This window comes from Ornithodoros turicata, chromosome 1 (assembly GCF_037126465.1).
Source record: "Ornithodoros turicata isolate Travis chromosome 1, ASM3712646v1, whole genome shotgun sequence".
In the NCBI taxonomy this organism is placed as follows: domain Eukaryota; kingdom Metazoa; phylum Arthropoda; class Arachnida; order Ixodida; family Argasidae; genus Ornithodoros; species Ornithodoros turicata.
In genome coordinates, this window is record NC_088201.1 from 44,572,295 (window position 1) to 44,586,467 (window position 14,173).

The 14,173-nt window shown below is 41.0% G+C and overlaps 2 protein-coding genes across 4 annotated transcripts in view; one reads left to right on the forward strand and one right to left on the reverse strand.

Moving 5' to 3' along the window:
• The first annotated feature begins 151 nt into the window (after window positions 1-151).
• LOC135378124 (cyclin-D1-binding protein 1 homolog) lies at window positions 152-8,703 on the forward strand. The gene is made up of 10 exons (XM_064611011.1): window positions 152-263; window positions 559-621; window positions 712-873; window positions 1,746-1,833; window positions 2,487-2,554; window positions 2,675-2,751; window positions 3,011-3,128; window positions 3,573-3,772; window positions 3,909-3,955; window positions 5,235-8,703. The coding sequence occupies exons 1-10, from the start codon at window positions 173-175 to the stop codon at window positions 5,335-5,337; spliced, it is 1,017 nt and encodes a 338-aa protein (XP_064467081.1). The 5' UTR covers window positions 152-172; the 3' UTR covers window positions 5,338-8,703.
• LOC135378122 (CD109 antigen-like) overlaps window positions 8,018-14,173 on the reverse strand; it is a 66,224-nt gene continuing 60,068 nt past the window's right edge. For all 3 annotated transcript variants that reach the window (XM_064611008.1, XM_064611009.1, XM_064611010.1), the window contains 3 exons: window positions 13,297-13,462; window positions 9,718-9,820; window positions 8,018-9,483 (listed from right to left, as the gene is read on the reverse strand). In XM_064611008.1, the coding sequence (XP_064467078.1) occupies window positions 9,278-9,483; window positions 9,718-9,820; window positions 13,297-13,462 (475 nt within the window). In that variant the 3' untranslated portion in view covers window positions 8,018-9,277. The remainder of the gene's footprint in view (window positions 9,484-9,717; window positions 9,821-13,296; window positions 13,463-14,173) is intronic.

A 14,173-nucleotide genomic window follows, 5' to 3' on the forward strand; every position in this document is an offset into this window, starting at 1 on the left:
TATCCTTATTCTATAGCATATAAAAATAATAATAATACATTGCTTTACATTATCATTATTTGAATCAATTATATTCCCTAACTAACGCTTTGTTTGACACAATACAGAGTTTTATTGGTTATAGGTGATACGCAAATCGCGTTGTGACTGATTGGTTTGAAGGTGCTTAATAATGGCGGCCAGCAGCCACCAAAGTTCTCTGGCCGCCGATCATTTAAAGCGATTGTATGACACCTTAGAAGTTCTTTGTGACCAGCTGAAGGGTATATATTGAAGAGTTACATACCATTGTTTGCATTCGTTAGCATTTTGACTTGTTTATTTAACTGTGCTGCTAAAACTCAGAACTTACGTTTCTCCAGACGTTTGAACGGTTTTAGTTTTTCGTTTCCATATGTGGGAATGTGGATTGATAGCGTGTGGTGTACATACGTCAAACATTTGGCAAGCGCCCTGTCCGTTATGCTCTAGGTCGTACTTATTTTTGCTAATAAATACTTGCGTCCTGCTACGTGTGCTGCAGTAGTAACTCGCTTTTCAATATGCTTGTACTTTCAGGGAGAGAAACTACGTTTAGGAATACTGATAATTTCAACAGGGAAGAATTCTGGTTAAAGTTCAGTATGTACTTCAGCTCTATGTTTATTTTCATATTGCAATTTAGTGCTGCTTCGAATTATAATTGTAGTATAAAACTTCTTTTCATGGCAGATGCAGTTGCCAAAGTTGTTTCTCACGAATCTTCCAAGCTGTGTATGGCACTTGCCCAACCCCCAGCACCAACAGCCGAAGAGCAAGCAGCACTCATAGCTGGTTTGGAAAAAGCATGCTTGACCTTTCTTTCGGCATCCACGGAATTGCCTAGGTCTCAGGGCAAGTGCTGTTTCGCATCAAGACCCGCCAATTGATTTTTCGTTTGGGAATTGGATAAAGTCCTCGAAACCCTGGATGGAGTTGGGCATTAGATTCTGTAATCCACCACCAGAATTTGACATTCAGTTCCATGGATCCTGGGAAATCAACCTGAAACAAGGAGTGCAGACAAATTCTCGTTTTATTTGCAAATTCTCGTCTCTGGTTTATTTCGCAGTCGTGCACCAGCTTGTCAGCACCATTTCGCTTTTGTCGACCATGTATCCTGCTGGGAACCATTTTATCATGCAAATGTTTGGCAACAGGAGCCATACTGTCTCTGTGTAGCTAGATTTTTCATATAACTGCAGCCCCTGACCCTTTTCTAGCATATTCCAACGAGTGATGGGGATGTCTCAGATTAACTTACCCTCACCTAGGCTAATCTTACGGTGCATTACCAGACAACACTATACTGTAGGTATGTCCAGGGAATACCTATTTGTGTTATCCAAACGCGCTAACCAAATCCAACCGAGGCTAAGCTAAGCTAAACGAGGCTAGCCTAGCCTAATTTAACCCAACTCTATTTCACATACACACATTCACAATTTAACATACTGTATAATGGACAAAAAGAAAAAAACATGGGATTTGGACCAATCTCCACGAGCATGTGCCAAAGTTTGTTACTGCACTATCACGCCCTTGCAGAGTTTTGCACCCCCAGTAGCCCAACATATTCACATTAGCGTTGTGGGGCCCCTATCCGAACACCTGATACTCCCTACTAGGTGCATGCAGTCAAGTGGTAGTCATATGCTAGCACTTGCCCTGGTGTACACATGTTGGAATCCACAGACAGATCACATGCTACTTCCATTACTTTATAGGAAACACGCTTTGTAGCGAAGTTGCTGATAGTGCATGGGGAATTCTAAAAGCTGTACAGAACCTGCTTCAAGTCTTTATTGTAATGAGGTAAGTAGCATCCAAATACAAAACTGGAATGGCTCTGTAAAATCAAACATGAAAAAAGGTTCTGTACTCATTGTTGTTCCATTTGCACAGCTACCACTGAACTTAATTATTGGTTCCTGCTTTCCTTTGAGTGCTGCCACATGTCCTTGTGTATTGCAAGTTTCAAGTTTTAATGAAACAAACAGGACTGACAGCATCCTAGCAGCATTGCAGGATAATGTGGTAGTGAAGGAGCTGTGCTGTGAATTAGCATTTCAAAGATAGCTTTTTTGCGCAACAGCGCTCTTTGTGGAAAACATTTTCTTCACATTATGTGGGGCTGTGTGTGATGTGTTGAAGAACATAAGCAGGTTGAATTGGTGGAATTTGTGGCAGTTTTCAAACAGGTATAATAGTGCCTTTCATCAATTTGTAAAATACATTGAAATGCCCTAGCACCTCAAACAGCTATTGCAGCTATACAAAATCTCGCAATCTTTGAATAAGCGAGGCAAAAGGAAATCGAAAAATACTGCCCATACCTTCGAGGTGTGTGTGATCTCAAGTGCTTCCATTAACTCGAGGGATGTCAAATTGTTCTAGGTTACTGTCAAACAACTTTTCTATAGTGCAGCTCAGAACAAAAGTCCCTGAATTGCCACATTCCTTTACAGCACATCACACCTTCAGGCTGTGGGAACAGTGTGGGAAAAATGCAGTGTCATTGAACACATTCCAAAAGGTATCTTGGTCGTCAAATTACTCAGTCAGTTTTATGACATTGGTAACATGTGAGGGAAGTTCTTCCTTGGCCAGGACTGAAGTGCAGGAAACTATAGTATTTGCATTTGTTATGTTTCAGATAATAAAGAAGCAGTCTCTTCCATTTTGAGCGGCCAGTATGGTATCATCCAGGATGCAACAGAAGAGCTTGAAACAGTAACTAATATTTTACTTAAACACATAAAGTAAAGTAATTTACTGAGCTTCAACTAAGCAGTTACGGAATTAAAATACATTGGTGGTAGTGCACAAATATGAAAGTACAGTTTTTGCACTCCAGCCTGTTTCATCCCGTTTCTGTTTCTAGTTTATCAGTGTGATTGTTAATGTGACGACCCTGTGATGTGCACACCTGTAAAGTTGAGATGAGGGGTGTGTATTGCAAACCTGCTTGCCCATGCACATGTCACTGCAGGCAATACGGACAGACGACACAGAAGCTGAAAGTGGAGAAAGAATTCCTGTGCGTAATGGCTTTACCCAACCCCGTAGGTCCACATGGTCCATGCAAGATAGACAGTTGCTTTCTCCAGGTTTGTTGAAATGAGATTCAGTTTACTTTCTTTTGCTAGAAAGTTGGACCAAGTGTACTTTTTAACCTTAAGTGGCAATAGAAGAAGGAAAACTGTTTGCAAAATTTTTCTGTGTACGTATGTGGACAGTTTGCTGCTACTTGACTGCTACTTCCTACAATTTTACTGTCATCAGAATAAGGTGGCAAACTGTTGTCACTGACAATGTGGTTCATGTTGAAGTGGAAGCAGAAATGCATGGCAACATATGCACTGACAAGCAGATAAATGCAGCTAGCATATGTGATGCAGGATGAAGAACGGTGGGCAAAAGTGTTGAAATCCTTAGTGCACGAAAAACTGTAGCATATAGGACAGCGTACATTGTGTGTTAAAATGAGGTGTTGGAGACAGTTGTGGATAGTTTGTCGATGCACCTTTTGCCTACAGAATGCTTCCTTCCAGGCTTGGGACTAGTAAAGACAGCACGGAATACAATGCGCAAGGTGGTAGCAGCAGTAGGAAGTAGAGGGAAGTGCGACACACTCGAAGATAATGATGAACTAGACAAGGTGGCTGACCTAGTGCGTATGTCCAGTGCCTATGTGGATGAATTTGTCATGTCTCTCTACCCACCAGTGTTCACTGTTGCAGTGAGGAACAATGTAAGTGTGTGCAGCATCCTGTTAGTTTCAGACGTGCAGATGATTCACTATTGCTGCTCACAGACGAGACACCTGCAGTGTTGGTACAGTATTCAACAGCTATTAATGTACCCTCTTCAATTCCTCCCAATTTTAGGCTGAAGAGCTCAAAAGGCACATTTTATCCATACTAGATGCCACGAGGTATGTCCCCCTGCCATCTTCCGAGCAAACATTACGATAGAATCCCAAGTGGTCACTTTTGTGCACATATCGACATACACCTTTAGCAGATTCCAATTAAACTGACACAAACAACTAACATAATTAACCGATGGATGTTTACTGTGGATACAACTTAGGGATACAAACTCAAGTCCCAACACTCCCTGGTGCATAGTGTGCGTGCATATTTTTTTATTGCTAGTTTTTAGCTGCTGGACAGTACAAACTGTTAAAAATATGCTTTCTTCTTCAAAAGTGCCCCTTTCAGACACAAATTATTTGATGTTTTCCAAATTTTGTGTTTGAATTACCAGTTGCATGATTGAGTACTTCGTGGGAAAAATACTTCATTAGTTTGTTTATTCATTAGCTAGACAAAATTAGTTTGTTTCGTCACTGAATTCAGTCATCTTAAAGGTGGTGTCTGGAAAAAAAAATGCAGTTCAACTGAAGGTGTGGTCGGAACAGTGGGTGCCTGAAATACATGTAACCTGAATATCTCAACCATAGTTATAAGTGCGAGACCAACACACCGAAACCGATTTGTTACTTACTGATTATCTCATTTTGAAACAGTCGGAAACATTAGCAAATAAATTTAACTGGATTTTTCTGCCGGCTGCACACTCCCGGCTGAATTCGGGCAACAGTGTGCGGACAGACGTCACTGGAGTCTGTTATGAAGGCAGGCCGTCAGTCTCAAAATGCAATCATAAAATGCGGTCTTCCGACTCTCAATCTGTTGCTGAACAGTCGCTAGAAAGTGGATATCACGTTAACTTCATAATTCCGGATTCCTCGCGGACACCAGCTTTAAATAGCATGAGCGTTTGGCTCCCTGCATGTTAAAAAAAAAGCTTGCCAAAAACCTCTTTCTCAATGCTAAGGGGAGAAGCTCTTGATAGTGGCACACTTGGAGGCATTGGGCTATGTTTGGACATCCGTTTGGGAAGGTAACCTTAATTCAGAATTCGTGACTTTTAGGGTAAAGTATCAGCTGTTACAATGCTACTCGTCTACATACTGTTGTAGGAATATAAGGTAGTGCAGGGAAACTAATTTTTTTTAAATTCCTTTTTCAATTGCACAGAGCGCATGCATGCCTTCTTTTAACTTTGAGGTGGCCTAGGGGGATGAGCAGTTCATATTACAACAAAAATATCTCGCAGGTTACGTACCCCTATGTGGTAGAACAGCTTATAAATTGAATTAAACTTGGAGACAGTTCAAATGCACCCGTTTTTCTTTTATTTTGCAGGAACAGCCATTTCTACGACTCATCGGAAGAATGGGTTGGGTTCCTTGAAAGTGTTGTTGCGCACAACTATGCCAATCTAATGGAATGCACTGCAAGAAGTTGATGAAATGTAAGGCTTCAGCAAGCACGTGTCAGCACACAAAGAAATGGGACCTAGTTTTCCAATGGTGTGGGCAAACTGTACCCGTAGGGAAATTATACTAGGCCCACTTTTGGGCATGGTTAGAGCACCACAATAAATTCAACATATGCTCATCCTACAAGTTTCAATTAGCATATTCTTATATTAATCAGATGTAATATGCATAGCTGCGTTGGAAATAATGTCAACAGCACTGCCTTTGTTCTTGTTGGTAGTAACTTTTGGTAGCAATACCCTCTGATGCTCGTTACTTGTTAATGTAACGTCCACGCTGATTCTACAAACATATGTTTGAAATAGTGGCTTTTTTTTTTTTTTGCTTACAACACAATGGATAACTGACAATACCTAGAGCAAGTGGGTCAACTGTCTGGGCAGCTCTCCAATTTTCCCTCTCTCCTATTGCTGGTGGAGGGATTAGGCAAATCTGAACAACCTCATTGGCCCCTCTCTCAAGTGAGGGGAACAGCTAACTTCTGTGTACCCATGTGGAGAACCATGCCAATAGACCTCTCCCTGTTTGTAAACAAATTACGTCAGAGTGTTCGACAGCGCCACCAATTTGGTAGAGTTGAACTGCGGTGGAAGGTAGGGGGCGAACAAGGTCACGTCCGAAAGCCACGGTCTTGAGGGGATTACGATGGTCCCTGAAAGGGACGTGATCTTCTGTCCTAGTTTTCTTTCAATAGGAGGCAGCCAACAAGTGCCCATTTGTGGAACCCAGCCCTCCCCTTCCGATGTTTCAGTTTCGGTCTGTCTACCAACGTCATGATGCAGTTTCTCAGGTAGAGGTCCATTTAGGAGTATCCCCATACTGCTGGCCTTGTGAGCGGACATATGCTCCATCACATGGTTTCTCCAAACTTTACCCCCTCCCCTGCGTAAAGACAAACTGTCGTAGCATATTGTCTCATGAACATTTTCAATGAGCGTTCAATCAACGACACAGATATACCCCAAGTGAATACTGTAAACATATTTTCATCCGCGATGTATTAATTTTCACGAATCGCGCATTCAGTCACCCGCGAAGTTATTCGCGCGTATTTAATTTCGCTTCATGACAAAAACCCCCGAGACTGGGAAAAAGACGAAAACAGACGACACAACACAAGTTTTCTTTTTCCCAGTCTCGGGTTTTCGTCATGGATCTTAGCCACCAGCTCACTTGCTTTTTAACCATTTTATCTGTTTAATTTCGCGTTTGCAGGGCTGTTTCCTCTCGCGGGATAAACGTCAAGCTGCGCTCACGAGAGCAATTTTTCGCGATTTTTTAGCGGTCGCGAAATTTGATACATCGCGAATAAAAATAACGTTTACAGTAGTCTACATCCTGCCACTGCCGACATGCAGCAAAAACAGCACAATGCTAATCCCCTGAACCACTAATTATCTTCAAGCATGTTCTCCTCCAGGATGATCACCCCCATTACAGGCATTCAATCAAAGTTCCTCTTTCAAGTGTCCTATAGTGCGGTTTGTTTTATAGCTCTAATGCCATGAGCAAACACATGTGTGGAATATCTGTGCCATGAATCCTGCAATACTGCCCAGACTCACGGTTCAAAGACTCTTGGTAGGTCTGATGCATTTATCATTCTAGAAAGCAATGGATACCTGGTATCACTTTTATTTTACTTCAAACATAAGAAGCTGTGTACAAACTGGTGCAGTAAAACACAACATTCAGCGAGCATGTCACAGCTTTACTGTCTATAGTGGAGCTGCTCTTAGATTGTCTTGGTGGTAAATGAGGAAGGGCCTCGCTTGTATTGTTCAAAGGGCTCTTCAAAACAGAGGCATTCCCAAGTTCACTGCCATGCAAACGGAAATGTGTCAGTGGGATGCTGCAATCAGTTCCTCAGTGCATCCTCAGCAAACCAGAAGTGCTCATATCTACTGCAGGACTAGCACAAGAACGACTGCACTACCAACACCAAAGCTGCAATGCATTCATCTAATTTGAAAAGAAGAGTGCATCAGGTGCACAGAATTGTGTGACAGGGCTGTTGGATGAGACTGTTTTTGTGTTGTGATACATGGTACTTGATGGATGCTCACTGCATTGATAACTAATGGGAAAATGATATTGCAGGGGCTCTCCTAAGATGAATTACATTGTAATATATGCTATATGCAAGGCTTGATCGGAGGCAATGATGTTGAAGTGGATCAAAGTGCTTGTAGGGAAGTATGAAGTAACTTTTTTTTTTTTTCAAAATTGTGAAGGAAAAAGATTACCACTGACATCCTTTAGCAGTAAATTATTGAAGGATTGGATCATATTTTGATGTCGGAACTGGCCAAGCATGGCCAAGGTATCGAGTGTGGGAGATTTACACTATTTCACATAAATAACATTTGTTTCAGATAGGAACCAAAAATTTTCAGGCTGTATCTGGCATAACATCGTAAAAATTGAAGTTTTGCAAGTTGCAATTTGTGCGCCTTCTTGCAGACGACTTTTTAAAGTTTCTTACCAGTGCACGGAGCCATGCAGATGTAAGCAAGAATAAGTGTCGGAGACATCAGAAATTGACGCTGTAGCAAGTGCGGGGATCAGCTACGACCAAATTCATTCTGTTCAAAATGTGGCAGACTCATAATGGAGCGTTGGTACATGCACATCTGAAGACATAACTTAAAAAACAGACAACCTTTATTATGATTTAATTCTGCCAGCAGTCAGGTGATATTCACTTTTAGAAGTCCATACACTCAAGTACCACTCACTTTACTTTGTTATCTCTGAATAAATAGTGCAAAATTAAACAGTCATGATGTGACAACAAACATGCAGAAATGTCATGCAGAAATGTCATGCCATAAGTGAGTTCACATGAAAATACACTGAAGTCAAAGCCAAGAAGCAATACAGAAATAAAGTATACCCTATGGCAATTCCTGATTTGTGTGCACATTGCACAGACTTGCAAGGCTAAAAATATATATAACAGGCTGTAAAGAAGAACATGCCTCACATATAGATTTACAAAGGTTATAAATGCTTCTTGTATGCTACATGTCTGTGTGCCTAAAATTTACTGAATATAACAGAAATGTCGAGCAGGAATAGGCATGTGTTTTTGTAGCTAGAGCTTATTCAAATTCACTTCAGCTTCAATTAGCCCAAGTGCAACATATGAAATTGGAATGTCTAAAATGCAGATGATTTTTTTATTTTATTTTTTTAACCACAAAAGATGCACACTATAAGAACGAGTTATGTACAATTGCTGTAACACACATTGAAGAGGTTGTCTGATCTATGTACAAAAAGGCTCTATCCTTTCAACTATGGATTATATACATAAAATGTTAAGAGCTGCTGCCTTGTTTTCATTTTTGCATTTACATGTCCTCACACAATGCGAACTGCTGCGTTACATGATACGGGACCAATGTCATATTGAATATAGAGGTAAAAGTATTTGTGAGCATATGTATTTTAAAAACAATGGTGTAAGTGTATCAAGAGCAGGCTTCCAAATCCTGTAAACCTTGATACGCAGATTGCCAAGGAAGCAACACTGAACGAACACCACATCTCATCAATATGAGCATGGAGAAACCAATGAATTTGAAAATACCTATGACATGACACAAAATAATGGACTGTTTCTAAAATCATTTTACCTCCCAGACGAAAGGGAGGCATCATGGCTGATACTAGGGTATTGCACTGTAAGAGATGTACCGTCGAGAACTTTACCTCTATATGCAATAACACGGAAGTAATAAAATCTGCAGGCATTAGCACTTTGTAATCTCTCTGTGCATCTAGCACAAAATTATCAGGTAGATGGCTATTTCTATTTTCAGTTCACTAGGCTCATTGGACATAACTGGCACAGTGAACACTAGAACCTGCATCTTTTGCGAGAATTTGTCAATGGAGTAGCTAATGCTGTAAAATAAGTGCAAGCACCGTAAAAACAATCACAACAGACGTGGATGCATGATATACTGTGCCAGCATCAGGTTCGCTCTCTCGTTCGGCTTGCCCATCAGTGTCGACTGTATTGCATTGGTCACCACATTCGTTTCCATCACAGATGCTGCAGAGATTGGTTTTGGGAGGGTGGACTAACATCCTCGCTGTACGACCTGTGAGTTACAATTGGAGCTTCGTTAGCAAATCATAGGAGATAATATTTATACCTGATGACTCTTGTAGGCTCCTGTAATTGTGAAAAGAAAGAGGACAACAACCACAAAAGGGGAAACAGGTGAAATAAATTCATATTCTTTGGTTATCTACAGCACCAGAGTATGGGCATCTCAGAACTTCGTTGCTCCAAAGTTTATCCCTTGCAATGTGCAGTGAAAGAGTGATCTTACTTGGGTTGTAGTAATCAGAAATCTTGACAGGAACAGGTCTTTGGTTTGCAACTTTGTGTTCACGGTGGGCAGGCACTGTAACGCACAGCTCTTCTTTTCCAATCTGAGGCACAAAAAAAAAAAACATTCATATAAACACTACAATGTACAAACCTCAGCTGTGTGTTACTAAATGGAGCAATTTCTGAATTGCTCATGTGCAAGTGCACAAGGGAATCCTAGCCCGACACAACCATCAGTGAGAACTTGTCAATGTAGCCCCAAGGCTGGTTTTGTGGTTAAGTCCTACACACACGAGTATGTCTTGGCAGACAAAATGAGCAGTTCGCTGAAGAGCAGCTAGGCTGCACCAAAATTTGGGGAGAGGTACATTACTTACATCAATAGTTTGTAATATGTGGACATACTGTGCAGTAAGAGCTCTTAACTGAAATGCTGAATGACAAGGCTAACTCTAAACAAATCCTCTTTCCATAACACGTATCCACTATGTTGCTCAAGGTGTGAATGCAGACCTAAATACAATCCAAAATAAATTCAATAAAAAAATTTTTTGTAGGACTTGATGTGAAAAGTTCCAAAATTTCAACTGTGCATACGTACAAAGAGGTGATTGATGGATTCTCATTTGCAGAACTGTCTTTTCGTACACAGAACTTTGTAGCAGCAATTTTATAGATAGGTTATCTTGCATCTGCTGAAAAATTCTGCTACATTTTGTTGGGCGTAACTCATTACAAGTTGCCGTTACCAAATTACTTACATTGGCAACTTTTCACTTAATTCGTTACTTTTGAGTTACAATAACTTCTTGCAGAAAGAGTTCCTCATTTGGTACCTTCGGGTACTTTTTCATTTTTTTTAACCACAAATAATGTGAGCTGTGTCACCCCTCTCTAATGAGACTATAGCCAGGTGCACGTCTGTTGCATATGCACAGCGCCTCCATGTCAGACCCCACTCCCGTTGTTGTTGTAAGGTGAATGCTACAAATTCAGTTTTGGCTGTGTATTTGGAGACTGTGGTCATTTCGGGTTGGGTTATTTCTAAAGGCGGAGGGCACCGTGTTGATAGATAAAATGCCGTACTTGGCACGGTTCTACGAAATACAATGGCAAAGGATGGCAACTCACTGAACTTAAAATTCTGATGCCTGCTTTGTCTTCCGTTGTTTATTAAGACATCAAAATCATCTAGCTGGTCACATGGAGTGCATTTTTTTATTCAACCCAGGTAACTCTGAGTAAGCCTCGCAGGGCAAAAATCAAGGTTAACAAAAGTGACGTCACCGTCCCGCGACTCCTGTCAAAGGAGTCGTCTGCTGCCACTCTGTGATCATGTCAGAATGCTTGCAATCGACGTGCTTCTGAGCCCCAAAATTTTGCCGTAGCGCAGTTTTTGGTGAGTGTTAATGCTCTGTACATACTGTTCATTGTAGGTCGGAATGCTCCTATTTTATATCATAGATTGAGAAGTTACCCGTCAAAAAGAACTCGTTACAAGTTAAGTTACCGCGTGCTAAATGTAACTAAGTTAATAACGAAGTTCTTCAGCATGAAATCTAACTCGCAGTTACTGAGTTACTTCACAAAAAGAACGAGTTACTTCGCAGTTACTTCGGACACAAAATAGCATTACGCAGGTGCAGCGCGCGAGCAGTTGAGTTAGACCTTGAGTTGCCTGCACAGGAGTGCAACACGCTTAGATCGTTTTCCTTTATGCCCAACAATAGACCTCTCCTGTTTGTAAATAAATGACGTCATAGTGTTTGACAGCGCCAAAATTTGGTAGAACTGAACTACGCTCGAAGCTAGAGGTGAACAAGGTCGCGCCCGAAAGCCACAGTCTTGAGGGGATTACGGCATGATCCCTTGAATGAACGAGACCCTCGGTCCTACTTTTCTTTCAATAGGAGACAGCGAACAAGTGCCCGTTCGTGGAACCCAGCCGTCCTTCCGCTTTGTTTCGGTTTCAGTCTGTCTACCAATATGTCATGATGACGTCTCTCGTAGAGGTCTATTCGAAAGCTTTGCATCTTACCCCCTGTGGGCGCACAATGGTTTAGCGTTATTTCAATGGTAGCAGTTCTTACTTCCTGAATAAAATACTGTCACTCATTGAATATCACGTTTTATGGCAAAATATGCCATGAAGGAACCAGAGAGAAAGCAAGAAAATGTGTGGACGTGAGTGAAAAGCGAGTTAAAAGTAACTTGGAACTTAACTTAAGTTACTTTAGAAAAGTTACCAAAAAAAGGAACGAGTTCCTGTGAAAGTTACCACGGCGCAAAAGTACCGAGTTACGTTACAAGTTACCAAAAAAAGGAACTTAGTTACAGTAACGAGTTACTTGTAACGAGTTACCTCGAACTCTGTTTTATATACTGTAAAAGTTGATTTTGCGAGGAACATATTTTCGCATTTTGGTGCAGGGCTTAGTTGATAAACAGTTTGTGGGAACTTAAATTCGCGGAAAACACAGGCTCATGTGTCTCAGTGATCTCCGAGATCAGCCCACTGAGGCTACATACGAACGAATACGAAGTCCTTTGCGATAACAATGCAATTCCTAGACGAAAAATTACCCTGCTTAGTCATCGGTGGGTTTAGCAAAAGCGCTATACCATGCAGATCATTGTTACATCACTCATCATCACGTAAATAAAGTTGCCAAAGTGTTAAATCCATAAAAACAAGCATTTATAAGCGTTACTAGTATTATCCAAGCACTTGTCGTCTCCTATAACTCCTGCTGCAGCGGCCATGTTAAAAACCGGTTGGGGGTCACTCTGACTGGGTGAAAATTTTTGGTCGGGCATAGCTACTCTCGGATTACATGATGCATGAGAAGCATACATCATTCTCCTACCCAAGGGTTACCGGTGTTGAATAAAAATTATAATTTTTGTTTCTATGCCTTTGCAGCAGTGACAGAAGCAATAGAAAATTGGATTCACCTGTTGTGTTAATGTGAATCCTTACATGTTTTCTTTCAAGCACGAAAAAAAGCATTGTTTGCAATGTGTGTATACTGTCCTTGGGAGCATGCATGTGCAATACTTCGCAGGTCACAGGCACCATGCACGTGCCTGACGCAGTCATGGAAATCTTGCTGACCTGGATCAGTTGTGGTGTCTAATACAATAGATACACCACTCACCTGGTCTACCCCTAGGGTGCAACAGAATATGTATCGATAATAAAACATCAACTGAACTTTTGGTGACCATATATGGTCGAATAGTCGAATGGTGACCTTGGTCAAATTTGGTTGAAAAGTACATGATTACTTCTCACGAGGTGAGTGAATGACACATTTCATGTGTGTGTCTCTGGGACACACTCAGGGTAACTTTTGCTTCATTCCTGTATCATGTTTGAGCAGTAGTACAGCTTGACACATGGAAACTTGGTCTAAGCTAGGAAATACATGTATGTGTGTCACTTGAACAACAAAGGTGGTCACAGAGTGGTATTAGATTAGGGTTACAATAGTTAGATTACAAAAGAATACATTACATTGAATTTATAACTTGATGACCATTTTTAAGAGAGCCTGGACATGTAGATGAGACTTACCCTGTCGAAGTAGATCACAACATTAGTATCTCCATCTTCGCTGTCTACACGGCGTACTTCTTTGGTGCGGTGGATACTACTCAAGGTGTCAAAATCAAAAAGGTATCCCGATGGCAACGCAACTTCCATGACGGCCATGTTGCTAGCATTGCCTTCACCACGATAGCTGTAGAAAGAAACACTGGTTGTTCCTTCAACTGAATTTTGATGCACCTCATACTACATTAGTTAATGCAAGCAAGATGATGATGAATGCCCTAATGATATTAGCTAAGCATTCCCTATAGCGTACCTCACTCATATTAACAAGGTCTGAATACAGTACAGACTGTTTATAGTTAGAGCCTGAAGTTTTAGGGTTTAACCCAGTTCTTCCCCGAATTGAAGATTGCCCCTTTAAGGTGAAACCAGATTTTTACCCGGCAAATTGCCCTCACTGAGATGTCTGTAGGAATGCACACTAACTTGTTTCGCAGCAAACGCAGTTACATCACCATTTGTACTGAACCAGTTAGTTTGAGTAACTGAGCCAGATTTCACCCCGAATTTAGCATACTGGAAGTTTTTCCATCCGAATTTGAATTAATTTACAGCACATGTTTATTTACCCCATTTTTACTCCTCGAATTCAGAAAAAAACATTTCCTGAAAACACCAGGCTCTATTTATAGTGAACATCACAAGAGATTAAGGAAAATTTGCATAATTCATAAACAAGGAAATAAGACATCACAAACATTTCATGCAAAAGTAGCATGCCACCCCATGTGACAAACTGCTTCTAGAAATTAGACCAACCTCATCACTACGTACATTGTTGAGAATGAATGAAATACATCCTATCTGGGATGTCACCACAACTACAGGGTTAGTCTAG